The sequence below is a fragment of the Trachinotus anak genome, unplaced genomic scaffold, assembly GCF_046630095.1.
Source record: "Trachinotus anak isolate AG129_WGS33_773 ecotype Australia unplaced genomic scaffold, CSIRO_AGI_Tana_v1 ptg000028l, whole genome shotgun sequence".
Taxonomy (NCBI): Eukaryota; Metazoa; Chordata; class Actinopteri; order Carangiformes; family Carangidae; genus Trachinotus; species Trachinotus anak.
The window spans coordinates 18,191,233-18,218,305 of record NW_027273879.1 but is presented as its reverse complement, the minus strand read 5'-3'; the positions used below and the strand labels follow the sequence as shown (position 1 = coordinate 18,218,305).

General features: G+C 40.8%; 1 protein-coding gene across 1 annotated transcript in view; it reads left to right on the top strand.

Moving 5' to 3' along the window:
• The window catches only part of cacna1bb (calcium channel, voltage-dependent, N type, alpha 1B subunit, b), a 178,938-nt gene that overhangs the window by 43,553 nt on the left and 108,312 nt on the right, over positions 1 to 27,073 (top strand). Inside the window, exon 6 of the mRNA XM_071467009.1 lies at positions 26,837 to 26,928. Coding sequence (XP_071323110.1) covers positions 26,837 to 26,928 — 92 coding nt within the window. The remainder of the gene's footprint in view (positions 1 to 26,836; positions 26,929 to 27,073) is intronic.

Sequence of the window (27,073 nt, the reverse complement as noted above, 5' to 3'; positions counted from 1 at the left end):
GGCGTGTGTTGACAACAGTACAATAACAGGCTACTTATCACTGCAGATATTGAGATTTTGCTTCCATGAATGAAGATCATTATTCAGAGTTTTCCTTGTTGAAAATACAGGACCAGTAGGTTGCATTTTTCATTTTTCCCATTTGTTCAAGTGTTATGTTTGTTCACTTTTTGTGCTGGTAGTTGTTTTGTAAAATGACTACTTCTTTCTCCTAAAGATAAAATCTCATTTTGCAGTGAAGGTCTCTGTGTATACATTTCAGATTTTTTCTGTGTTTCACTACAGCGTGACAGGCAGCCTGTCAAACAGATTGAAACAAACTCTCACTCACACTGGCTGTCAGGCTTAGTGCCAGCCGGTAAAAAGGTCCAGCTGATTGAATTGATTCACTCTTGTGAACCCGTGTCCTGTCTCTCCTTCCTTTCTGCGTGAAAGTATCGTTCTCCCTTCGCCTTTGTCTCTGTCAGTCGATGTGTCTCATCATGTCTACTTCTTCCTCCCTTCATACATTTTGCCCTCTCCTGTGCTTACAGTATACTCCAGCTGGTTTTTAAGCTTCAAATCATTTTAGACAGGGACAAATTAAATTCAAATTTAAACAGAAACAAACTCTAATTTATAGTGCTAGTGCCGCGAAGCATATGGCACTACAACCATTGGTCACTTAATGACAAAAAGCACTGTCACTCCATAAATGTTCCAAAGTGATGTGTCTATTGAGCTTTATAATGCCATGAAAGCACACCTTGATGAACTGGAGCAATAGGCTATATGAACATAGTACCCTTCTTAGCTGCACCTTGTTTTATCTGTCACCTGGTAATAACACACAAATCAGAACTACCTGTTTAAGTGAACTGGACTCCAGCTCCATCCCTGCAGCTAGACCAAAACATTTACCACCAGACAAAGGAGCACAAAGGATGTGACTGAAAGGAACTATTTGTACGTTTTTCTATTGCTACATAGCCAACGTTAGCATTAACAGCTGTTTACTTACCAGTCTAGAACCAGTTTTCACCATCGCACTTCATTCCTTTACTCATCTGTCTGTCTCCAATGGTTGAAAGCAACCCTCTTGTTTTGCATCTATTTCTGTCACTTTTTTCTTTTCACTCATTATAACCTCTTGTCTTGTGAACACAACGATGGCTGAAGGTCTTTTCAAAATTGGTAAGTAAACAGCTGATAATGTTAACATTAGCTATGTGGCAATTGCAATTGCTTACATAGCTTACGGCTCCTTTAAGCCTTTCCAACAATGTAGATTGTGAATATAATCTTATATTCACAATCTTATATTCACAGTTATACTAATGTTAGGCTACACTGAGTGAGGAGCTGTGAGGCTGCGTCCACACTACTACGTCCTTGATTTAAACGATCTCCATCCAGACGACTGTTCAGCTCCGTATCAGAAACGATCTGTGTCTACTAACACACCTGAAAAGGCTGACGTACATGACCATTCTCGTATACGGAGCATGAGCGAGCCGGTGTGAACAGGAAGCAAATTGTCTACTCTGCAGTTGATTAGTCACACAAAATACTATGAACAAGGAACAGCAAAGGCAGCTGTAGCATTAAAATGCAGCATTTACCTGCTCAACAGCTGCCAGGAAAAACAACAAGGTCAGTAACACTTGTAATTCATTATTCATGTTGCTTTCACCACTGGTAGTCAGGGCCGATAAGACTCAATCAGGGTGTCTACGTCATCCAAAGGTCTCTGTTTTTACCTGTCCAGACTGAAATACAACCCCAGAGTTTTCAGACTAAAACAAGCCCAGCACCCTTTCCAAACCTCTCTGTTTTCGGGCCTCAAAAACATTGGAGTAGTGTGGACTGCAGGAGGAAATGTAGGAAAACAGATGCATTTTAAAACGAGAACCTAGTAGTTTGGGCGTAGACTGACAGACACACAGTCCCGACATGGTACTACCCTATAAAGTCGATATGGCTAACATTATAGCAAACTGCTGCCCATTGTATCCAGCAGACGCAGAGCAACAGAGTCTACTCACCACTGTTTGTGACTGAGGTTTCCTTCTTGGGATATTAAGCACTTTCCACCAACTCCTGAGAAAAAAATGTTCCACTTTCTTCACCAGACAGCTGTGAACTTTGTCTGTTGTTTGATGCTGCGACTGAATCATAGAATAAATGTCCCTGTGGGTTCAACACTATGAGCAACACCTTTCACTGTTTAAGTGACGATTTGACAAAACAAACCGATGAGTGAAGCACAATCAAAACATAAAGGTCTTAAATGTTTTTTATTGGATATTCTTTAGAAAGTCCACGAGCTGTATCTTGTTGTGTTTGTAAGACCACTCAGGGGGATTAGAGCATGCACTGAATGCAGCGTTAGTGTCGTCTATCCCTCACTGTCCTGTAGATGTGCTCCCCAACCGTTCACACAACGTGTTAGTGTCGCAGCTCTGCATTAGCGGCTCTCTGTCAAGGCTTCCCGCTTTCTCTTCAGCTCCAATTCACCAACATAATAGTGAGACATCAAGAGTGTAAGAGGGTGGGGGGGGGGGGGGGGGGGTGGGGGGGGGCAAAAGGAGACAAGATGCAGTCGCTGACAAGTTGTTTTTGTGCACGTGTGGATAATGTTCTTATGTGGTGGTGCTCATGTCGTCCTCTTTATGACACAAAGTGCTCGGGGCCATCTCGACATGGATGATGTATTACCACAGTACTGCTGCTGGTCTGTAAATAATACACATATTGAATGTAATTAATCACGAGGGGACTGCAGTCAGTTTATACAGAGAAGGGTATGACATGCAACAGTCGCAGTGTGTGTGTGTGTGTGTGTGTGTGTATGTGTGTGTGTCTGTGTTTGTGTGTGGCTGGTCCCTGGGCCACAGGCTTGGCAGCACCTGTCTGGACCTGTGGGCTGAATGCAGAGGTGACACAGGTGTGAACATCCCAGGCCTCTCCCAAACAGAGCCTGCTCATTTTCCGCCTCATTTATCGGGACCTCAGTCCAGACCCCTCCTGATGCCACCAGGACTCACTTCTCTGGTTGTCTGACCTCAGACACCGTTTAGCATTTTAGTGAAACTGCAGTCTGAATAATCATTTTTGAAATGGTAATGTAAGTGCAAACAACATTTTTGACCTCCTTGTTCTATTGGAAACAGATGCACAAACATGCATGCATTACATTTTGTTAATGCTTACGAATTCAAAATAACCCCCCAGAGTCGAAGGTGTTTTTGCAGCTTTGCTTTGAACTTGTCTTTGATGTATTATTTCTCAGTACAAATCTAGATATGCTTATCTAATATTCCCTTACAAAAGCAAATGTGAAATTCATATTTTTACATGTACGATATGAATATCCAAAAATGTGACTCCATAACTTGGGAAACAAACTACTTGCACAGAGACAGAAACTTAAAGAGGCTCCTGAGATGCAGGAAACAGGAAGTGACAGTGAAGCCTGTGAAGTGTGAAACATATCTGGCCGCCATCATCGGTGACTTAATTCAAATCTTTTCACACTTCTTATACTATATGTGGACTCATCACAAGTGAAATGCTGTTGTAAGTGTATACGATTATGTGTGAAATAGTCACATTTCATATGGATTTTTTACACAGATTTGGACCTTGGCCTCAAACTGTAAACCTCATGTAGTAGTTTTTTTAAGGTTTCATCTTTGAGTGGAGTTTGTTTTGTTGTCGTAGGTTTAGTTAATTTTCACACAAAAAAAAGGCAGAGGCCTGATTTATTTATTTATTTTTCAGTACAAACTCAGATGTTAAGATATCAGCTGTTTTATTGGAAGCTTAGGATCTACACATGTGGCAGGTTGTTGTCACTTCTTTCTTAACATTAAGAATGAAACGTTCATAACTGTATGACTTTAACCTCAGATGGTTGAACTATAATGTAATGTATGCATGTGTAAGATAATTATATGTGATGCACACATCCTGGTAATTCATCAGTTGTGCAGTTTTCACCACTGGAATACATACATTATTGTCTGGTCCTGATTGAAAGATGTAAATAGCCAGTGTATCATACACGGTTTTGAGAACCCTCTCCGACTACATTTATACAAAAGTCGTTAATGTACTTCATTTCTACGCCTGGATGGCCTGCTCTCTGCCTTCATTATTTAAACACTCAACACTCCCTTCAGTATTTTCTCAAAGCCCTGTCTACCCACCATTCACCTGGATTCCTCCCTGATACTGCAAAATGTTCTTTCCAGAAAAGGCTGGAACTGTAATTTCCAGCTCTGTTACGCCAAAAGAAGCTGCTGACTGGAGTGATAAGGTCTCCATTATACAGCAGCCACTGTGTTGATTTATCTTCTCGTTGCTAATGAGTTGAAGGCTGATTACTGTGTAGTTTAATAGCGCTCAGTAATGGTCTTATATAGACAAAGTGATTTATGGTTGATGGTGCTCAGAACAGAACTGGCCACACAGGTTCATTTTCAGCATTGATTAGCTATAGCCTGCATCCATAATTTTATTGAGCTCTGTGTGTGTGTGTGTAAAGAGGGAGGGGCGTCGTCGGTGAAAAGCCCGGTCTCCTTCAGTCTTGAACCAACCAGCGGGGTCCTGTCTGAAGATCTGAGGCGGTGCTCTGGAGCAATAATTCAGCAGTTCAGACGTGATGATGTGAAGGCATGTGAAACCTTCTCAAGCTCAGCCGGAGAGACAAAAGTCCTGATTTTTGAGATGATGCACAGGTGGAGGAAGCACAGGTGATTTGTTTGTAAATGAGAGGTCACAATCAAAGACTACACCAAGGTTTCTGGTTTAATATCAAGTTTAATGTTATCTATTCTTCTGCAAATGTGGATGCGCTTTAAGGACCAAACACAATTATTTTAGATTTAGTTACATTTACATTTGCTCATTTGGCAGATGTTTTTATCCAAAGCGACTTACAAGTTCTGGAAGGTCCAGCATTTTAATTCAGAGAGACACGAAGTCAGCTGGGGCGGCTCGCTGGTGCAGTGGTTAGCACTGTCCCCTCACAGCGATGTGGTTCTGGGTTTGAAGCCAGTGCCTGGGGCCTTTCTGTGTGGAGTTTGCATCTTGTCCCCAGTGTCTGTGTGGGTTCCCTCCGGGTACTCTGGCTTCCTCCCACAGTCCAAAGACATGCACATTATGTCTTTCGGCGACTCTAAATTGCCTTTAGATGTGAGTGTGACTGGTTGTGTGGTAGACTTGCGATGTGTCCAGGGTGTAACGCGCCCTCGCCCAGTGTCAGCTGGGATAGGCTCCAGCCCCCCCACGACCTATAAGGATAAGCGGTGTCCCTAATGGATGAGGACGTCCGCTGATAATTAGCTGTAGATTGGCTTTAGCATGAAACATAATGAATGTTGTAATTGCCTATAATGTGACCTAAGCACGTATATAGAAAACAACAGGGGGCAATGCTGAAGTCTTGGGGAACAAAACGGGTCAAAGGGACCACTGAAGAGAAATCACTGCTTTCTAGCAGGAGCACATCAGGTCTTTCAGAGTTTTGAATGACAACCTGTGATTTTGTCCTTATTCCATTTTCTTTCTGTTCATCTGTATTTCTCTACAATTCTCTTGAGTTTTTAATTAGTCGGCCTCTTGTAAATTTTTCTCATACAGTAGAATCCATAACTGCTTTGCATGTGATATTCAAGTTATTTAGTAATTCTTCGGTACAGACACTAGGCGTATGAGAATTATTAAAGATTGGGGCTGCTCCCTAACAGTCAGTGAGCCGATGCATCCTTCGAGGACGGGCCTGAGTCGACTCATTACACTGCATTTTTTAACAATGCAGGAGCAACAGTGTGGCAGGCTCTAAACTTTACAAGCGAGTCTTGTCTCAAAATGACGGAACCACGAAGCTAACTGTGACAGAAGCAGAGATGGTGATGGAAACAGAGGGCAGAGCAGCAGCGGACAGGGCGAGGCAGGGCAGCGTGACTCGTTTCTGCTGGCCGCTCTGATTCTCTCAGCAGCAGCAGTGTCCGGCTGACAGGCGTGCAGCGGCCCAACAGGACATACTCTCCCCAGTGCAGGAGGATTTCATAACTGACCAGGATGCCAACTTTTACTTTCTCTGACTGTGTGGAAACCATCACTGAAACTCATGCCAATGGATTTTCTGACTGCCAGATAGTCTATATGAAAAGAAAAAGTATGGTACAACCCTTCATGAGAGGAAACTGAAGTGGACACTGTTGAGGCAGGATGTAGAGACAGGGTAATGACGTTGTTAACAAGCTGATGTGTAGCAGGTATGAAGTTAACTGCATTCACCATGTTCACCGCCTTAGTTCACTGATTAGCATGACACACAAAGAACAGCTGAGGCTGATGGGAATGCCATTCGTTTTGCAAGTATTTAGTCATGAACCAAAGGATTAGACAAATTAAAATTTGGACCTGATGATGTCAGTAGATGGAAAGTTACATGATCACCAAATTTATTGCAGTTCATCCTGAGAGGGACATGAATCTGCAGAACAAACCATCCAATGGTTGTCGAGATATTTTGTTCAAAACATGTCGACTTTGGAGTGGTGCTAGAAGAGAACGGGATCAGTAATGCAAAAAAGCTTAAAAATCATCCACTTACCAGCCATTTCCAGGGCCTTCAACAAATGGCCTTCGTCAGTGTTTGCTGTTTACTTACTTGTTTTCGAGATAGCTCAGCTGAAAGTTGTGAGATGCTGTTGAAAGCTCTTGATAATGGTGGTTAAGTACAGGTGATCATGCCAAACTAATGTTTCCAATTTCAGGTGAACTTTCATGCTCAGTGTGAAGCAGGGTTGCTCCAGTCCTTTAGGGGGTGGGGTAGATTTGGGTCTCTATATTTTCTTTTTTCAAAATATGTAATGGAAGGTTTTGAAAACCCTGTAAAAACACATGGTATTGTAAACAAAGAGCTAAGCTGATAAGATTTTTTTTATTGTTCACTGCTGCTGAAATTGGCTTTTTAAATGTTTATCCCAATTTTTTTTACCCTTCATACCCTTACCCGTCCCAGCATTTTTTTTCAGTGCCAATCAGCAAGCAAGGCACAATTTGTGGCTTTTTTTTTCATTTTCCAACATTGTCATCATGGAACAAGCACTTAGAACAAAACAGGTGCATTTGGGACTGACTTTTACTGCCAAGTGGCTCGACATGGCTCCATGGAGGATATTCAAGCACATTACAGTGGCACTGTAATGCAGCAGCTAATCTATGCGGGTCTCTCATTACGATGGTCGTAAAAAAAATCAGATTTTAAATATTCTTATTCTCCCCTCTCTCATCCAACAGTGGATGGAGAAAATGATCTTCTACTCCATACAGGCGGGATTGTTAATGGGTAATATGCAGCAGAGCCAGATGGAGTCAATAATTCAATGATTTTAAATCTCACTTTGCCTTGTGAGAGAGGTTTAATTTAAGCAATAAAGAGCTGGACATGTGCTGCAAAGCTTAGGCGTGCTGAGCACAAAGGCATGTTTTGATGTTGAGACCATATTTTCATCTTTCACTGACTCCACTTAATAACACACACACTTGCCGTCTTCTTCTAAAATGACTTTCTGCATGAGAGGGAGGAAAAAAAACTCCACAGCTGTCAGTTTAAAATTTGGTCTTTTTCTTCTGGGGGTGGATAAATAAAAAAATTAAAATAAATAAATAAATAATAATAATAAAAATAATAATAAATCTGGATGTTAAAATAAACATGAAATCAGCACAGCATGTAAACAGATTAGAGGAGGAACAGGAAGTGTTTAGTTGATTCTACAGTATGTGTCCTGCTCATTTCCTGCATCAAAGATGACTCACTATTTGTTCCCGGGGATGTTACCGCGAGTGATGGTTTTAGCAGAACAGCCGGGCGCAAGTGAGTGAGCAGATTAGCTGTTAGCAACACAAACAGATGTGAGTGAGTTAGTTAATGCCAGTAAAAGGGAGGCTTTGGAGATGTGTGCAGAAGCAGACTGAGACTAAATTCAGTTACATGGATGTTGCATTAATGACTGTATTGTTTTCTTTGAGATGGTGTTTCCTCTTCAGTGTGTTATTAGAGGCATCAGGGTTTGAATTATGAAGGGGGCTGGGGGCTGAAACTCCTTCCAGCCTGTAATTTCCCATGTTCATGCCTGGAAGAATCATGTAATATGATTTCCGACACACACTAAAGTGGACCTGATCATTTGTTAACCCTGACGCTGAATGTGCCGTCTTCCTGCCTCACTCCCGTCGGTGGCTCCCTTGTATTGTGCAAATTGAGACACTGTAGCTAAAGGTAATAAGCAGCAGCTAACTATTTAGCTTGTTTAAGGCTTTCTTACCTTGTGACTTTCTGAATTAGACTGTGTCAAGTATCTACAGATGAACGCTAATGTTAGCAAGTTTCTGCCTTTTTTTCTTAAGCTACAGTTAAGCTAACTAATGTTAGCTAGCGACCTTTCACAATGTTGCCTTGGCTTTTCATTACTAATTTAAAATTTCATATATTATCTGATTTTAGCAAACACTGGTGCTCAGTTATGAGCACTGAGACAATGGAGGATTTGTTTTAGATACGTTTTGACGTCAATATAGAGTTTATTATTATTTTATTTTAATAGCGTTTTGTAGCAGTGGTGGTTTATTTAGTCTTTTAACTTTTTGATATTAGCCTTAATAATAGACAGGATTTGTTTACACCCAGATATTCAGGAGTAGGTTAACTGAACAGTATTAAGTTGTACTTAAATACAATTTTGAAGTACTTCTGCTGCACTATAATTAGGGGGGGAAATATTGTACCTTCTACTGCACTATATTTATTTGACAGCTTTACTTAAACTGTAACCATAACACTTCAGTTCACTGAAGCTCGCGCCCGCACTGTACTGTTCCCTTTTGCCCTGGAGAAAAAGTAGTAGATCCCCCCCCCCCCCCCCCCCCCCCCCCCCCCCCCCCCCACACACACACACACACACACACACACACACACAACTGTGCCTTTCCTGTAATGACAGGTTAAAATATCTGCTGTGAAAAGTCCATTTGTGATCTTTTTCTCTGCTTCTTTAGGAGAACATGACAGAACTAGCTGCACTGGTATACAGCAGCTTTGGCTGTTTATATAACACAGCATAGTCTTGCAGAGTAAGAAACAATTAAACATAATTTTACTTTCGGACATATTTTATTACTTTTATATCTGTTGTGCTTGGCCATGATCCATTGATCATTATGTTTGCTTAAAAATTTAATTTGTCAACAGAGGCTAAATTGATTAGCATAGATTAGATCCTCTCTCACCCATAAAACGCCGGGCGCCTGCAGCATAGCAGATTTTATTTAGCTTCACTTCACTTAATTCTTTTTTCTCAGTCAGATCCCATTGAGACTGATTCTGTCCAACGTCTGGTTACCAGGAAACATGAATATCTGCTGATCACTAACTGAGCTGTTTATGTGCAGAGATGAGATCGCAGGTGAAAACGGGTCTTCACTGACCTTAAACATGGTCGGGTCAGTCCTGTCTAATGTATCCCTCATTCATAACTTGATTACTGATAAAGTATTCACTGAAACATAATTTCAAACTAACAAAAGCATAAATTTTGTTGAAATTTGAATAAATATGCATTTAACTTCATGTAGGAGCATGTGATGAGACATCTGGTTGTTTTCAGGACTTTTACTGATAAGTCCAGGAAAACCTCGTGAAATAAAGAATCTTATTTCCTCTAAACAAATCTCTACACCTGTCAGCTCCTCTTGGTCTAGAGAGAGTAAAGTTGCTGCAGTCTTATAAATGAAATCTTGTGAAGCCTCTGCTCTGAACTCCTGCTCTGCTGGATCACGTCACTGACGTCTGTCTCCTCTTGCTGCTCGTGCACTTCTAATGGAAACGGGATGAAGGCAGTGACCTGTCCACCTTGTCCTATTGTTTCCACTGTATTTGAAAGTTTTTCCTCTCCAATGCAATGCTTCTTTGGTGGAAGCATTGCAGCCTGGATTATAAGTTTCATCCATGTAGCAGAGAGTGTTCATACTCTGCTCTGTCCTTCAGGATCTGCAACAAAAATATGGCTAAGCTTAAGGAAGGATTGCCGTTGTGTTTAACCAACAGAAATGTCAGCTGATGTGGGACGTAAACAGGCTGGGGATGACTGTTTCAAGGCAAAGCTTGTATGCTGAAAAGACAAGGTTGCATTTGTCTTCCATTTCAAGAGTGTGTCCTATAGACTAAAGGACAAGAAAATGTGTTTTTTGTTGCCTTTTAAAATGACCATTATAAAAATGAGTAATATGGGAATCACCTGATCTACCATCTCAGAGGTAAATGACTGAATTTATAGAAGCACTTTTATCCAAAGTGCTTTACAATTTGCCTCTCATTTACCCATTCACACACACTCACATACTTATGGCAGCAAGCCGCCATGCAAGGTGCTGACCTGACCTCCACGCTTGTTTGTTCAGAGTGAAGTTCAGGGGCCCATCCTGCTGAGGCCTAGGTTGTAGCTCCTCCTAAAATTCCCCCAACTGTATTTATTGACCACTTGTTTGCTTCTCCACAGGCACCGTATTTTAACATAAACAGCAGTTAAATGATGCAGTGTATAGATTGAATTAGTTGCCTTCCTTTTTTTGGTTAAAATGTCTCTCATCTCTCTATCATTGCATATGCAGAGGTTTCAGTTAATCATTCAGTTCAACTTTTTTTTATTGATCTGTACCTTACCTACCTAAAGTGAGAGTTCAGGTTATTTGACGTGAGGTGGTGTGAGGTACTTATCTATAGTCAGTGTGTTACCTGCACAAGATTTGGATCATTGCGCTGCCAGTTTGGAGAAGCAGCCCGCAGCACCAGCACAGGAGCTGAGTGACGTGCCGCTGTGGACGGGGACATCTACAAAAACATGTTTTAACCCCTTGAAAACATGCCCACAGTAAAAGCTAATACTGTATCAGTTGAAGTATTAATTTTACTGCTTTATCTTGTTGTCAAACAGCTCTTTCCTTTGGAACTACATTTTGAACTACCGTTTTTCCTACGCCCAAGCACAGCTACAGCCACGCTGTATTACTCCTCAGACCAGCTGTCTCAGTCAGACAGAGCTGAGCGTAGGTGCGCTTGTGTGTAGGAACACAGAAGTTCAACGGTTGAAAAAATGTAGTTCCAAAGGAAAAAACAGTTTGACAGTGAGATAAAGTGGTGAAAATATTCAAAACAAACGGTACACTTCAACTGACATTAGCTTTTTTTTCTGTTGGCATTTTTTTAAGTGGCTGCTTCACAAACTGGCAGATCCAACTCTAATGCAGGGAACACTCTGACTATAGATAACTACTTCACACAACCCCACATCAAATAACCCAAACTATCCCTTAAAGGTTATTTTATGTAATTTTTTTTTCCTTTTTGCATCAGTTGCAGACTGCGGCAGGGACTACATTTCCACGCTTTCAATCCCCCCTCATCTAAGACAATCACTATCGTAATTTGTTTTTGTTCATTTGCACCCAGCTGTTCTGCTAAAACATTAATATGGTGTAATTGGTCTAATTAATATTGTGATGCTCAGTCAGCAAATATTCATCTATCTGTGACTAAATTGTTTTACACCTTGCCAGCTGCATGACTGAAGGGCACAATTATTCTACTGTCTGTTTGTATTGTAGTTTCACTCAAAAACAACCTCTTTGTTCATCTTTGAAATAATCCTGACGTTTAGGATTCAATTAGATTTAAATTTTTATAAAACTAATATTATAATGTGACATAGTTTTTAGGAAGAAACTACAGTGCTGGTGATGTCGTGTCAAAGTGCTGTCACTGAGTGTGAGTTTATAGAGGGAGAGAGTCTGGGAATCTGTTTCTGACAGAGTCTGACAGTGATCCAAATTCAGCAAGTGGTGGCTGCACATTAGGGAATTTTTCTTCCAAGAAAGACAGATCTCCCCACTGATTAGACTTCTGTGAACGACAGGCTGCCTGTTAGCATGTCAGTGGGCCCGGAGTTTCTTTTCTCCCAAAAAAATCTGCAACAAAGACACAGAAATACACAAAAATACACAGACATAAAAATAAAGGACAGTTGGTTCAGGCTTAGCTGGTAAAACAGTTTGAATGTCTTGGTCAGATAGTGCACTGAGACATGATGATTACTGTTTGGATGCAACTGTCTCCCTCTGTAATCACAGGGGCCAGTGAGTGATGAAAAACAAAATAAACCCAAAGTTTAAAAAGAAATTGCAATCAATATGTCAATCATCACAGTTAGAAAACAAAATGAGACTCTCAGGTTTCTGTATCCGCACCACGGCAGAGTCCTCCCTCACATGTGAAATCTGTTTATAACAGCAGATAGACGGTAAATCTGCCGCTGGAAGGCTTACATTACAAACTGTAGTTAATTCATTACCAGGTAATGATTAGATTAATAACGTCATGATTAGGATCCTATTAGAAGATATTTGGTGTTGTAAGTTATGCAGTTTCATATTCAGTTGGATCCAGTTACAGTCCAACTACTGCAGAAATGATTGGCTTTCAGTTGAATTATTATGAAATTGATATTGGTGTAAGTATTTTTCTTAATGCTCTTTATTGCTTTGTTGCGCTTCAGCTTTGCAGTTCCTACAGTCAGTTGTATATTGAAACTGTGTATTTCTGGGAATAACATCCACACTGGATGATTCCACACCTCATGATTTACTCCACTGCCGTGTTCAGTCCCGGTGCAGTGAGCTCCTTATGGAGCAAGATGGATAACTAAGCAGCATGTCTGACTTCAGTGCAGGAGACCGATGTTTGCATCCCATCAAAGAGCTGTAATTAATGTTCACCTTATTATTATTATTATTATTATTTATAACCACAATCTTTGCCTAACCTTGGTGCAGTTACCATGCACAGACATGGCAGAAACCCTCATTCAATCATTAAATGTATGTTAGAGAATTTTGCTGAACTGTCCAGTGTCACTGCTCTCGTCTGGTGATGGTGTGAATATATGATAACCTATGTATTAATGAAGGGATGTCTGTAAACACTATGCTGTCAGTCAGGTTCTGTTCCAGACTGTGGAGCCGTTTACCTCAGTGTCAGACCTGCTGGCTGAAGTCCTGCTTCACACAGTCGTTTTCAAGTCCCCATAATTATCAACTTAACAGTATAATTACTGCAATTTGTCTTTCACAGTTAGTGCCCTTTTATTTTTGTTTTGATTATTTAATTAACTTTTAATTCTATAAATTTAAATTAGATAATTATTCTACAATTTATTTTAGATTGAGAATTAAAGCCACAAATTAAATGTTTTAATTTATGACTTGTAAATTGTGTTGTGTGTGTGCAGCACTACATCATTGTTTGTCTTTTTAAAAAACGTGCTCTTTGGATAACTTTGACCTATTTTGCATTAAGTGAGTGAAATATGGTTCATTACTGTAAATCAGCAGGAAGACCCCACTGACCCACTAGTGAATCAGATATTACAAACTCATGCTGTGCAGCAAAACACTGAAACTCACAAAACGCTATTTTGAGTTCTAGTGGAAATGTAGGTGAAGACTCAGTAGACGCTACAACTGTTCCCTGAATGCCTCACATGTAGGCTATGGGTAGACCCTAGCTACAGAAACATCATCAGGGGAACCACTTAGGGTCTTTTAGGGCAGCAGCAGTGCTCTATATAGTGATTTCATGGGATGTTTAAGGCGGTTTATAGTTGTCATTGCAAAATGTGCCAGTATGAAGGGCCATTGGGGGCCCCTTTTCTCCTTAGCGTTTGCCTGGTTTGCCTCTGCTGATGGTACGCCACAGATTATTACACATGACAGACAGTGACATGATTACCTGTGGTGTGCACTGATACGTATCTGGATCTATTTTTAGGCAGGTATACAGTAAACCCTCCTGTCAGAGGTGGGTCGCCTATACACTGTATACCCGCGTATATGCCCCACTACCCCCCCGGGGTGAAATGTGTATAAATGACGCATAACATGTCTAGAAGCTATAAAAAGACATGATATTTATCATGATAAATGATTTGATACTGGCAGATGTGGAATAAAATGAGTTTTCCAGCCTTGAAGCTACAAAAGTTTTGTGTTTGTTTGAGAGTTGCAGGTGGAGGAGAAATGAGACGCGTAGTATTTACTGATCTCATGCTATGGATCATTTCTTCTGTCAGAGAAAAACTAATTCTGTTGAATATTTTGAGCAATATCTGTACTGTCTGGCTTTATATTAATCTTACTTTTTATTAATGTTTTTGTGTGTTTGAGCTTACTCTCCTCCTCTCTGTTTGTCTTTATGAGATGTTTGGGTGAGCACCCTGCTTTTGAAAAGCACAATAGAGAGAAAGGTTTTCTTACTTCATCTCTGACTGTACTTATACACTGTACAGACAGAGTCAGACAGGAAACACTGTTTTACACGACGGGCCAGATTCATCAAACCCCTCGGGCTACAATTCCAGTGATGTACCTCAAGATCTATACAATGACTTGCCTACTCATGCAACAAATTTGTGCCATAATGTCATGTCCATGCAGCCTTTCAGTCAGGATTCAGCTGAGGAGGCCAGGCTTTATTGCGTTCCCAAACATAAATCACAGCACATCTTGTTAGGATGTGTCCTTTGGGGAAGTGTCCAACAACAGCAGCTCTCACACAGAGAAAATATTGTCTTCCATGTTAGTCAATGGCTGCATTATGTAAATGCTGTACTTCTGCACTACTAGTCCTACCACTAATATGATACTGTTAATAATCATTAACTACAATCACCAAAATGAGTCCCTGAAATGTGTACACGAACCACATATCACCACTTGTGATATATAAATAAATCTTGATAAACTAGTGGCTGGATGCCATGTCCAAAAACAGTGCAACATACTGTGTCCTGACTCTAGTTTTGACTAATGTGACAGGCACCCCAGCTCCCTGCAGCCTGTACGTTCTGCATCTGCTTCCTGTTTGGATCCAGGTGTGATGACAGGTGATTTGATCTGCAGCGCTTTTATTGGAACACCTGGACTGTGTGTGTGTGTTAAGTTTTCCAAACACGACTTGATCTCCTGAGATTCCAAAGTAAAGTGCAACTATAGCTGTGCCCCACTTTCATACTACAGTTCACACTAACACTTTGCAGGGTGTATACTGATGTTCATTGTTCAGTTTTGTATTTTTGAAGTTAGTGTCAACAATTTTACTGTTCTGAACTAACAAGAAATATTTCTAGACTTGCAATGACAGACATCAAACTGTGACATTGACATGAAACTGCATAAAGAGAAAGCAAAAACATGAAATATAATATAATTCCAGAAGGTGTGCTTGAACACTGAGTATTGAATCTGTAATCTTAGCTTTTTAACCTTCTACTTTTAGGTTTCTACCTGTAAACTTTATTTTGTGACCTTGTATACTTTGTTTAGTTTTCTGCCTGCAGGTTTGCACATTCAGTTTTAGGCTTGCAAACTTTCTTTCACAAGCTGTGAGGCAAAAAAAAAAAAAAACTCGCACAGGTGTGTGCGTGTGTGCATATGCTCATGCACAATGTCAAGTTACATAAGCACAGCTTGGTAAAAAAAATCCAGTCAGTAAAATGGAGAGGGCAGGACTATCAACTTCTGATCAATCAGCGTCTTTGACAGTATTAGATCAGTAGTGTTAGCCCTGAGACACACGTGATTTCCAAATAATAAGAGCTCTGAAGGTGAGAAAGTGTCAGTTCATCTTTTGATGGCTACACAGGCTGTTTAGGCCTCAAATTGGGGTTTTTTTCTGAAACAGTTTTTTTCTTCACTCTCACCGCTCACATATTTTTGGCCACAGCATGCAGCCCTTTTCGGCCATTTACAGCAAAAACCTCTGTTACACCCACTGTACGCTACCTGTTGAACACCAAATGACAGACAGAGAAAGCTAGAGACCAGCTGATGAACATAGTGGAGCACTGAGCAGCTAAAGAGCCAGATGTTTGCCTCAGGAGCTGGTGGAGACCTAAAACAAAGCTAAAAGAGACTGAATTTGACTGACTTACATAGACACACTGGACTTACATCAGCCAGGTGGCCATTAGCACGACTCCAAATGAACGATGTTGCTCTGATGATTTGGTTTCCTCTCCCCTCAGGTGGCTGAAAGATTGCAGGTTATTGCAGGTTTAAAGGTGCCCTGTGGAGTTTTCCTTTGAACAAAGTTTATTAAAGTTTACTTTAAGTGTTACTCACCTAAATGTAATAAGTATATCACTGAGGTCTGAAAACACGTTGAACCTATTTTGTTCTTCAGAAAACATTTGTGAAAGCCATTTTTTTTCTGAAACGTTTGAAACGAGCATTTTACATGTTGAAACCTTCCTTTCATGGCACCACAAAACTCCACAGGGTACCTTTCATTTTATGACTTTTCCAGTGTGAACACTGAATTAGTATATAGTAACATCTGCAACACTTTGATTACGGTGCTGGCTGAATGATTTATATAGTAATGGCCACATTGAAAAATTTCAGGTTTGCCTTGAAATACAAATTTGGTGATTTCCGGAAACCTTGGTGCCATTGTGCTGCTTTTCTGGTAGTAGCAGGTCGATGCCAATTCTAATGAGAACTTTTAAACAGCCCCTACATGAGGTCTTCATGGGTCCACTTGGTCAGTAACCAGAGTCAGGCATGGTCCAAATTATAGCAGTTTAATGAGTCTGTGTGTCAATATGTCTGATACTGAAGTCAATGCAAGCAGACTTTCCATCATCACAGGAGAGAACTTGTGGAGGCAGATGGAGAATGTGAACTGTGAAGTGCAGGGAAATGTGCTGTTGCTTCTTCACCAAAGCTGCTCATTAATTGGTACAACGCCAGGCTGCCACTGGTGTTGGTGCTCCTCTCTGTCACCACCCTTTTCTGCCTCATTTTAGAGAAGATTTAATCATCCTCAGGTCTGGATGTCAGAGGTTCCTTTCAGATCAGGTCTCTGAAAATCCCTCTGAAAATTAACCTTATGATGGACTTTCCACAAGTTCATTAATCAAAATCAGACCTCTAGGCTTTGATTGTTGTACTTTTCACTGTGTTAATTATGCGCTCTTGTAAAATAGAAAGAATTAGTACGTAGCAGTAGCCTGGCACACAGCTTGCAGAAGCCGTGTTGAGGGTTATAGAGGGAAGCTTTGCGAAGAAGTGCTCTGTGGTCATTAATCATGAGGTGAGGCTCAGGTTAGGTGGCTACGCGGCGCCATGCACAGACCCTCTGAGGGGCATAGGCGAAAATTAAAAATGGGCCGACCAGAGAGAGAGACACATGGCTGAGCCGGAGGGACCCCCACCACCACAGTACCCCACCACCACCTCCCTGTGCACACCACTGCAAGTCTTTCCCTCCTCCCCTCCCTCTATCACCCCCCCCCCCCACCCCCCCCCTCTCTCTCACTCCATTTCCTCTTTCAGATTCTGTCATTACTCACATCAGGCGCCTACAGGATGTGTGAGGGGAAAAAAATACCAACCACAGATCTCAGTTATAATTTCACTGTGGCACTGAAGAGCAACCTGTGTGTTATGTTTTGATAACTTGTGGTGGGATGCCTGGTATCGTAACTGACTGAATGACTTATTTTTTTAGTTTAGACTGGCAGTAACTCTCTTGTGATCTGGCTATTTCCAGGCTCCAAAAGAATCATATTCTGCGTCAGTGCTGAACACCAGGGGTCTGTTTATGTTCTGGATTTTGACACTTCTGTGACTATGAGTTTGAAAGTTCATTCTTCACCTTGGAAAGAACAAAACTTCTTAATTAAAATTTCAGATGTAGGAGCAGAAGGAGGGAACCAGAGGAGAGCAAGTGGCAGCAAAGTGCTGCTGTGTTTAAACTTGCTGTAAACTTGGTTTTTATCTTGTTATTAAACAATGAAAACTAAGTTAGCAAGTTTACATCGACTATTACATCAGCTAACAAGAAATTAACATGAAAAGATAAATGATGAGAGTATACCTTATTCCTTTACTCTGAATTTATCACTGTCCATTGTAGACTTTGTTTGCTCAGCAAAATGCGTCGTATTGTAAAAGACACAACATCCATTTAATCAAACATGCAGTAATGTTTGATTTATTTTATGTTCCTTGTGGGGCGGGGACAGAATATGTTACAAATAACTGTTCATGTAGAGTAATTACTAACAAGAAAAGCCACCTCAGCATTTACTGAAACAATGTTTTTTATGCCTTTTTTATGCCTTTTTGTTTTTTGTCTGTATGTCCGTCCCATTCTTGTGGATATGATGTCTCAGTTATGCCTTGATGGAACCTCTTCAAATTTGGCACAAGCATTCACTTGGTCTCAAGGATTCTGGGGTCAAATGTCATAAGTCAAGGTCATGGTGACATCACAAAACACGTCTTGGCCTTGTGAATGCAATATCTCTGTAACACCTTAAGGGAATTTCTTCAAATTTGGTAAAAATGTTCACCTGGACTCAAGGATGAACTGATTAGATTTTGGAGGTCAAAGGTCACTGTGACCTCACAAAACACTTTAGCCATAACTCAAGACTTCACACAGCAATTATGACAAAATTTCACACAAATGGTTATTATTTTATATTACTCTGAATAAACAAGGATGTAATTTGGAACTAGTCTGAGTGGCGGAGGCGTACAACTGCAAACCTCCAGAGAGGGAGCCTGAGAAACGGCTAAATTCTAGTTTTCAGTTGTTCATGGTTGTGAGGGAAACGAGAGATTGTCAGACCTGAGCTGATCAGGAAAATCAGAGCTACGTTACCTAGCCTGGGGATGTGAGCTAGTTTGTTTTTTCAGTCCCTGCCTTTGACTTGTTTATGAGTCTAATAAGGAGTAAGCATGTGTGTGTGTGTGTGTGTGTGTGTGTGTAGGCGCATGCATGCAGTGTTAATTTAGAAGCACAGCACTACAACAGCAGCCATGTTTGACGACGAGTGGCTTTGGCAGCCATGATGAGTTCATGAGTACCCCCTTCTGTCCTCATGTGCATTGTGGGAAATGCTTGCTCTCCTGACTCTGTCACAGCTGTACGCTCACATCGTATAATGTCATGGCAATACAGCCCAGCACCATTCACACACACACACACACACACACACACACTCCAGTTTTTGCTCACAAAACAGGATGTGACACACTAAAGCCTGTTTCATGATTGGTTAGCTCGTTTCTTATTAGATGAGATGGTAGAGATGAGCTCTAATTGGGAAGAAATGGTCTGTGTGTAATAATGAGGCCTATTTTCTAAACTGTATGTTTTTCTGTGTGTGTGTGTGTGTGTGTGTCTGCTTGCACATCTTGTTTATGAAATAGAACAGTTTTTTGGATGCAGTTTTAGCACTGGCACCCAAGTTATGAGAATGAGACAGACTGACAGAAATACAAACACTGACCATATTATTGAGATGGGCGATTCAGATAAAATCACCCATATTGTTTCTGTAATTTTACATTGCTATATCAACATACACTGTCATACAGTAAATTTTCTGGAAAATAATTTGATTGTTTTTGTCTAATCCTGTAAATTAAATAATACATTTACAATCAGGTCATTTTACCACGTGAATGAAAAATCCTGTATTTTGAATATTTCCATAAAGTGCTCCTGCTCAGTGATTGGCTACTCAGCCAGCAGGTATAAGTAATGATGTCTACTGCCAGGTCACCCAACTGTAATCCTCAGCATATGTTGTTAAAATCTCCTAAATCGTTTCCAAAATGCTGTCATGTCATGGACCAAGCTGATGGAGAGGAAATGTTGAAGCAATTGTGGTGCCAGAGAAAAAAGTTTGTTTAGCATGATCATTAAGACTCATCCTCTGGGGAACATGAATGTCCTTTACAAAATCCATAGCAATCTGGTCAGTGGTTGTCAAGAGCAGATGGACCAGTCAACCAACAATGGCATCATACGGCCTTGAAAAAAAGGGTTTCCAGAAAGATATTTATACAAAATAGGCAAAAACACATACAGATTGATGAGTCAGCAGGCAGGCAGATATTTTGTCTCCTGCCGGCACTAGACCAGACATGAAAACTGAGTTGCCATCATGTGCTGCTCACTGCACTTTATTTCCTCAATCAGTGTTTTATAAACTTAATGGCTGGGTCCTGACACGACATCCTGATGTCTATATCTTGTTTTTTTTCCTCTCAGAGTTAAATATGCTCCTGTAGTGGTGTTCTCCTGCTCTGTTACCTCCTCATGTTGGCAACTGTGATGGTTTTCAGTGCTTTTTCCTCTTTGTGTGCTTTGGTTGTATTTGTGCACTGTCAGACGGTCAACAAACAAGTGTTGAAGGAAGTAATCAAAGCTTTAAAGCCATACATTGATTTGATGCTTTTATAAGTCCCCAGAGTTTGAGGGAAATCTTCTATGTCAAAAAAGAAAACTGTGTGTTTCACAACTGTTGAAATACCTATATTATTATTTTCAATTTTGCTTCCAAAGGTTTAAAGAGAGACTCCTGGCACAGACGATGGCCGGTTCAGGTGTACTTCTCACCTCTCAGTCTATTTACTGTGCAGAAACGGCAGACAGGCAGGTGGACATACATAATACAACAGTACCAGTTCAGCAAGCAGGTATTGAATTAAAATATTCACTAGTTGGTTCTGATGTGATGCAGAAAAGCGAACAGAGAGACAGGTGGAGAGGCAGGCAGCCAGTCCGTGACCAGCTGGTAGAGTTCAGACAGACAGGCAGGGAGGCAGTTATTCAGTCAGGTTGTCAGCACCATGTTCTCTTGTATGTTCTCTTGTCTGTCCTCTGGGAGCCCCAGCCTCCTCTTACACACACATCCTGGATGTGTGAAAAACTCAATCACAGCCCCCGGCCCCCAGCTGGGGAGGGTCGCAGTAATTAAACTACATCACTCAGCCTCACGAGGAAGCGGCGTGTCTCCATTTTCCTCTCTTTTTTTCTCAGCCACGTCTTTCTGCCTGAGTCCACTTCTGTTTCATTTCGGATGTTTTCTGTTTCTCCATCCATCTCTTTTCTTTAAACAAGTTAGAACTTGTTTGAAAAGCAAATAAGTGCTTTTCCCAAAATGCCGAGCTGTTCTCTCAAAGCTGAATTAATCATGTTTCAAAGCTCCAAAACAAGCTGCCAACAAACAGCACTGTCTTTGGCTTTGAAAGTTAAGGCTAACCTGTTGGCAGACAGTTTCCTATCTACACATCCTATATCAATAGCAGCATTGATTCTCAGTATTATTTCTGTCCACCTGATGAATATAATTCCAATACTCACTCTCCTATTAGCTCTGATGTGATCCCCCCTGACTCCTGAGAAAAAAATGTATTAAGCTGCTAAATTTCCCACCAGCTATTCGTTAACTCTGTCGTCCTGATATTTGGTGCGATGTGTTTATCATGGCTTGTTTGCTGAAAACAGCTGCCTGCTGCTGCTGCTGCTTTAAGAGGAGCAGTGAGTCTGAACCAGACTGTGAAATCAACCAAAACAATGAGCTAAAGGAGGCTAAAAAAGAACTCCACATAGCTGCAGGGTTGTTGATAATTCTCTTTGGGTTAATTACTGGAAGCGACCCCTTTCACATTACATGCACCCATTTGATTAGTGGAGCTTTCACTTCTGCCAGAGGGGCGTAAAGTTGTGTTCACTCACTGACCACTTCACACTTTGATTCATGTTTATGAAAGCTCTGTCGAGGCGTGAGGAGGGAAGTGTAATTCAGTTCTAACAGCATGTCCATTTACCAGGGAATGAACATGATTATCAGTCACACAGTCACGTTTCGTGCATGATTTCTTTTTTCTTTTTTTTTTTTTGATGGGCAGCATGACTCACTCCGATCTCTCTGTCATGTTCTGCCATTGTCTCTTCAAGGTTAAATTAGTTCAGGTTCTATTTTTATTCCAGCAATCACGTGCGTTTGCTTTTTTGCTTTTGAAAGAATGTGTTTTTGTAGACGTATTTGTCTATGTTCTTATGTTATTTGAGTGTCCGACTACTGCTCGAACATACATGATACCTGTGTGCAACAATACAGTTATATGTGTGTGTGTGTGTGTGTGTGTGTGTGTGTGTGTGTGTGTGTGTGTGTGTGTATGTGTGTATGTGCGGTGTGTATGAGCAAGTGACAGACGATAGCATCACCCTCCATATTTCCTGTGCCAGTGTCTGGCGCCCACATGGATATATTGTGGTGATGATAAAGGGATATTAAAACTCATAGCTTCTTCTTGTGCCTGCTCCCTGCCCGACCGTCTGTCTACACGGTCATCAAATCATCCCTTCACAGGCAGATGCACACACACAGACACACATGTATGTGTGTACTTAGCAGAACAAAGTGAGTTATTGATTGTGGCGGGCATTAAAACAGCACAGAGGGATGATTCATGTTTTTATATCTGCTTTTCATTCTGTGTCTTCAGGTCACAATGGCTTTATTTACTGTGGACAGACTATTCTTGTGCGCTTCACGGTTGTCCATTAGCGTCATACACAGAGCACTAACAGTTTTAGGATAATCTTTTAATGTGTTGTTATTGTTGGCAGATGTAGGCTGGCAGGTGGTTGTTTGGAAGTAGGGTGTAGTAATGTGACAATAATAGTTACTTGGGTTGGTTGTTGGGGTGTTTTCAAACAGTTGCAAGGTTGTTGTAAGGTTATGTAGAATGGTTACTTCGGTCGGTCTGGGTGGTTACTAAAGTCTATAAGGTGGTTTCTATGGTGATTCAGTGTGGTTGAGGGATGTACTTCATGATCACCAGGGTGTGTTCTGTGTTTGCAGTCACCCAGTACAAATCGCATCAGTAGCAGAGGTTTAAGAAGCAGTAGCAGTGGGTCATCAGATGGCTCATTGGGAGACATATTGAATTGCCATGTTTCAGAAACAGAGGGAGACTCTTTGTGTATCATTAAAGGCAAGAGAAATTCAACATTGTGAATCTTTAGCTTTAGTTTGAATCCTGTTTGTTGTCATTAGCTCTTAGAAATAACAGCAGTGCTTTTGAAGCCTTCTGTCCTGTTTCTTTACCTAAATTTTATCATTTGTATTTTCTGGTTCAGATGCTGGGTTATAAGCCTGGTGCAAATAAGGACCACCACCTGGGCATCACATGATGTGTGGTTGACAGTCATTAGTCTAATTAGAGCTGACAGAGGATGAACTCTGACCTCTGTCAGTGTTGAAAAGTGAAGGACTGCAAAACAAAACTGTAAACTGTGGATCTTGTTGGTGTTTTGTGGAGCTCAGTTATGGGTGAGTTTTTTTTTAAAATGTGAAACAGCACAAATATATATTTGTCACCTACACATGCTTCGCACAGGTAACAAAACAGCACGACAGCTTGTTGCATCTGTCCCCCTCTCTCTCTATCTGCTGCACTGGTGCACACAGTGTATAATGTGTGTCATCATTTTTGGGGTTGTTGAATGGATTTTAGTTTCAGATTCTGCTGTCACCTTTCCACTGTGTGCCACGTTTGTGTATCACCACAGGAAGCTACAACACAAGGCTTCCATATTTCTGCAAGTGTCATTGATTTGATTTGCATCAAACTGAAATGCTCATACTGTAGCATTTGAACTTAAATGAGAAATATCATGAAAATCGTTGGTGATGTCAGAAACATCAGATGCTTTGTACATTGCATCTCTTCTCATGTAGTCACATGTAGTCCTGCACATATTTATAGATAATGAAAAATTTCCTTGTAACTCCAAGATGTTTGCAGAGTTTTGGTGAGGGTCATCTGAACACTTAAAATTCACAATTGCTGGGACACAGTGGGATACAGAGATTGACAAAAGACACACACTAGTTGTGTCCACCAAATGAGTGCAAAAGGAGTCTGTATTGCTCAGCCACATCTGGATGAGCCTTTGATTTTACACAGACTCATGGATCTGTTATGACTAGAGTTCAGCTTCTGGACAGTCCTGAACTAAGACACAGTCACTGTGAGCGAATGTTTTAGCACAAGGTCGAGAGACAGAGACTGGATTTAGACGTCCAGCACCACGGACAGAGACAGAGAGAGACTGGGTTTGAATGTTTGAATGTTCATTAAATTTTTTATGGTGGAGTGACTGTAGCTTTGAATGCAGGGGTGCATGTGGATGCTGATGTGCAGGTATTACTGTAGATAGTTGGTGTTTAGAGGCTTTTGCTCTACACAATGTTTCGCAGGCCTCATCAATATGTCGTCTTGTAGGTCATCCCTCAGCTCTGATCTCTCACTTCGTGGTTCCCCCTTCTCACTGCATGTTTTTAAATCTTCCCACATAGAGCTGAAAATTAGAGAACAGTACGATAAATAAAAATCATAAATTGCACGTGGGAAAAGTAATGAGAAAATCATTTGGAAATCCATCACTGTCAGAGAAGTTGATCAGCTGCAAAGCCTGAGCATCAAATATGTATAAAACAATATATTCCTTATTACTAAACAGACACTCTCATCCCAGCTGACTGATTTCACCCATAATGATAATTCCCATAAAGCACAGATGTGCTTTATCAGTTACCATGCCAACTGGTAACCAGGGAGCAATAAGCGACCTTTCTTGTTTATTACTGTTTCTCTCTGCGTGTGTGTTTATGTGTGTGTTTGCGTTTGCACTTGTTTGAAGAATGTCTATCAGTTAGCCATCAGTGTGCCTCCCTCTACATAAAAGCTGTTATACCTCTGAGGATGTTCTACCTGCTTTGGGACTCTCCATGGTGCTTAACTGAGAGGTTTAAAAAACAGACCCATCTGGGATGTTATAAATAATATCATTTATACTCTAATGCATAAAAAAAACATATCATGGATACAGTTTCCAGTAAACAAAGCAAAGGTGGAGGTTTCCTCTCCAAATTGCTGCAGTGCCAACAAAAATGATCACAATAAGGCAAAACCACAAAGGCATCAAAACAACTAAAAACAGTCATAAAACAACACAAAGAGAAACAGAAGTCGTTTGTAGTCGTTATGTTTCAGTCTGGGCGTGTTGGTCCTGTGTAGGAGCATCATTATATCTCACAGCCATGGACAATGGCAATATTTAAAGTTTTTTGGCAATTATTTCTTACACTGAATAAATACTGTGACTATTAATAATGTACAGTTTATTAATCTATGCCTTTAAAAACTGAGTCTTAACACATTTTTACTCACTTTGCAAATGAGCCCTCCTTCTTTAAAACTGTGCCCCTATCTGGCATCCTGAAACCTTCCCCTGTTCAAACCCCACCCTGTGTAACATACTGTGTAATGTATGATTGTTTAACGTGAAGTCCTCCTCGTGTTATCAAAACCTGTCACACAACAAGTGAGGACATGACTTCGGCTTCCTCAGTCCTGGTTCCAGACCTTTGAATGGCAACCACATCACCCACTGTTTTCAGCATATGAAATAATAAAGGGAAAACCAATGACAGTTCAGTCTGACCATCAGGATAGTCGCCCCCATCTGTGGCACACAACTGAGCACTGAAACTCAGTTTCAGTGAAAATGTTGCTTGGAATATTTTAGCTTCTTTGAAAGTTGGTAGAGACACATCCACATCATCTCTGTCTAAATCTACGCCCATGAAGCAAGGTCTCACAAAGTGGGGAATGTGAAGGTACATCTCTCTCATTCCTGCTGGTTCACTTATCCTCTATGTCCTCACAATAATTCTTATTTTCATATTCCTCCTACTCTCCTTCTTGTTGACCTCCCTCCTGCATTTACTGCATCTCTCTCTCTCTTTTTTCTCTTTCTTTCTTTCTCTCTCTCTCTCTCGCCTTAGCCTAGAGCATGTTTTTTTTTCCAGTGTTGCAGTGGAGCACTTAAGTCTCCCCCTCTGTGTACAGCCTGTAATGAGGGCTGCCAGCTGTGGCTCAATGGCCAGTGCATGCACACACACACACACACACACACACACACACAGGACCAGCCACAGTCAGTTCTTCACTTCTAGGTAAAAGCAGAGATAAACAGCTCATGATGTAATCAGCTACATATGTGACCAACCTATAGGCTGTGTGTGTGTGTGTGTGTGTGTGTGTGTGTGTGTGTGTGTCTGTGTCTGTGTCTGTGTGCATGTGCATGTGTGCATGTGTGTGTGTATGTGTATGTGTATGTGTGTGTGTGAAAACTAAAATATGTTTTTACTGGTGCTGATGATTTTATCTGTTTTATATCATTGTGAATTGCATATATTTGTGTTTTCTGATAATGTATAGAACCGAAAAAATAGATCAATTGAAAAAAAAAACAACAGATTAATGAAAAATAATTGTTAGTTGCAGCAGTGTAAAATGACGTGTGGTTCATTTTCAAGAAAGGAACAAAAACCCCCAGAGTGCTGACGTTTCTGAGGTTATCAAGAAAAGTACACAGCCTCCTAATCTCATCATTGTGTCAGTGCTGCAGTGATTAATTCACCAATCTGGCAATTTATGGAAAAGTAATCAATGACGATTTTGGTGACTGTAAATTCGATAGAATGCAAATTTTTCCAAGTTTTCAGACAAGATAATCAAGAGATAAAGCAAAAATGAAAACGGAAGCTGTAGTTGCAGCTTAGTAGTGATCAGTTCATCGTCATTAATCAGCTGCAGTCTTCATGTTCCACATATTTTCTCGTTCCAGTCTCTGAAATGTGAGGATTTGTTGCCTCTGCCTTTTTATAACACTGGTGGTTGAACAAAACAGGCGACTTGAAGACATCAGCTCGTGCTGTGGAAACTTGAGACACATTATTGTTCAATAATGACAAAAACTGTTTGTCACAGATGTTTATTGTATAGTGTGTGGAGATAAATGGTTTCTAATGTACTTGTTGCATGTTTGTGTCTGTGCTTGTGTTTACAGAATCTTAGCCACAGTGGGTTCAGACTTTGACCTGAGAACGCTGCGGGCGGTGAGAGTGCTGAGACCCCTGAAACTCGTGTCAGGAATCCCAAGTATGTAACTCCACCAAGCAACATTGTCAAGATATTTCATTCCTATTAAAAGTGCCATGTAGATAAGACCTATTAAAGGCACCACATGGCAGATGGTTCTCACTTTTGATTAGTATCTATAAACAGATGACGATTGTATGATGTA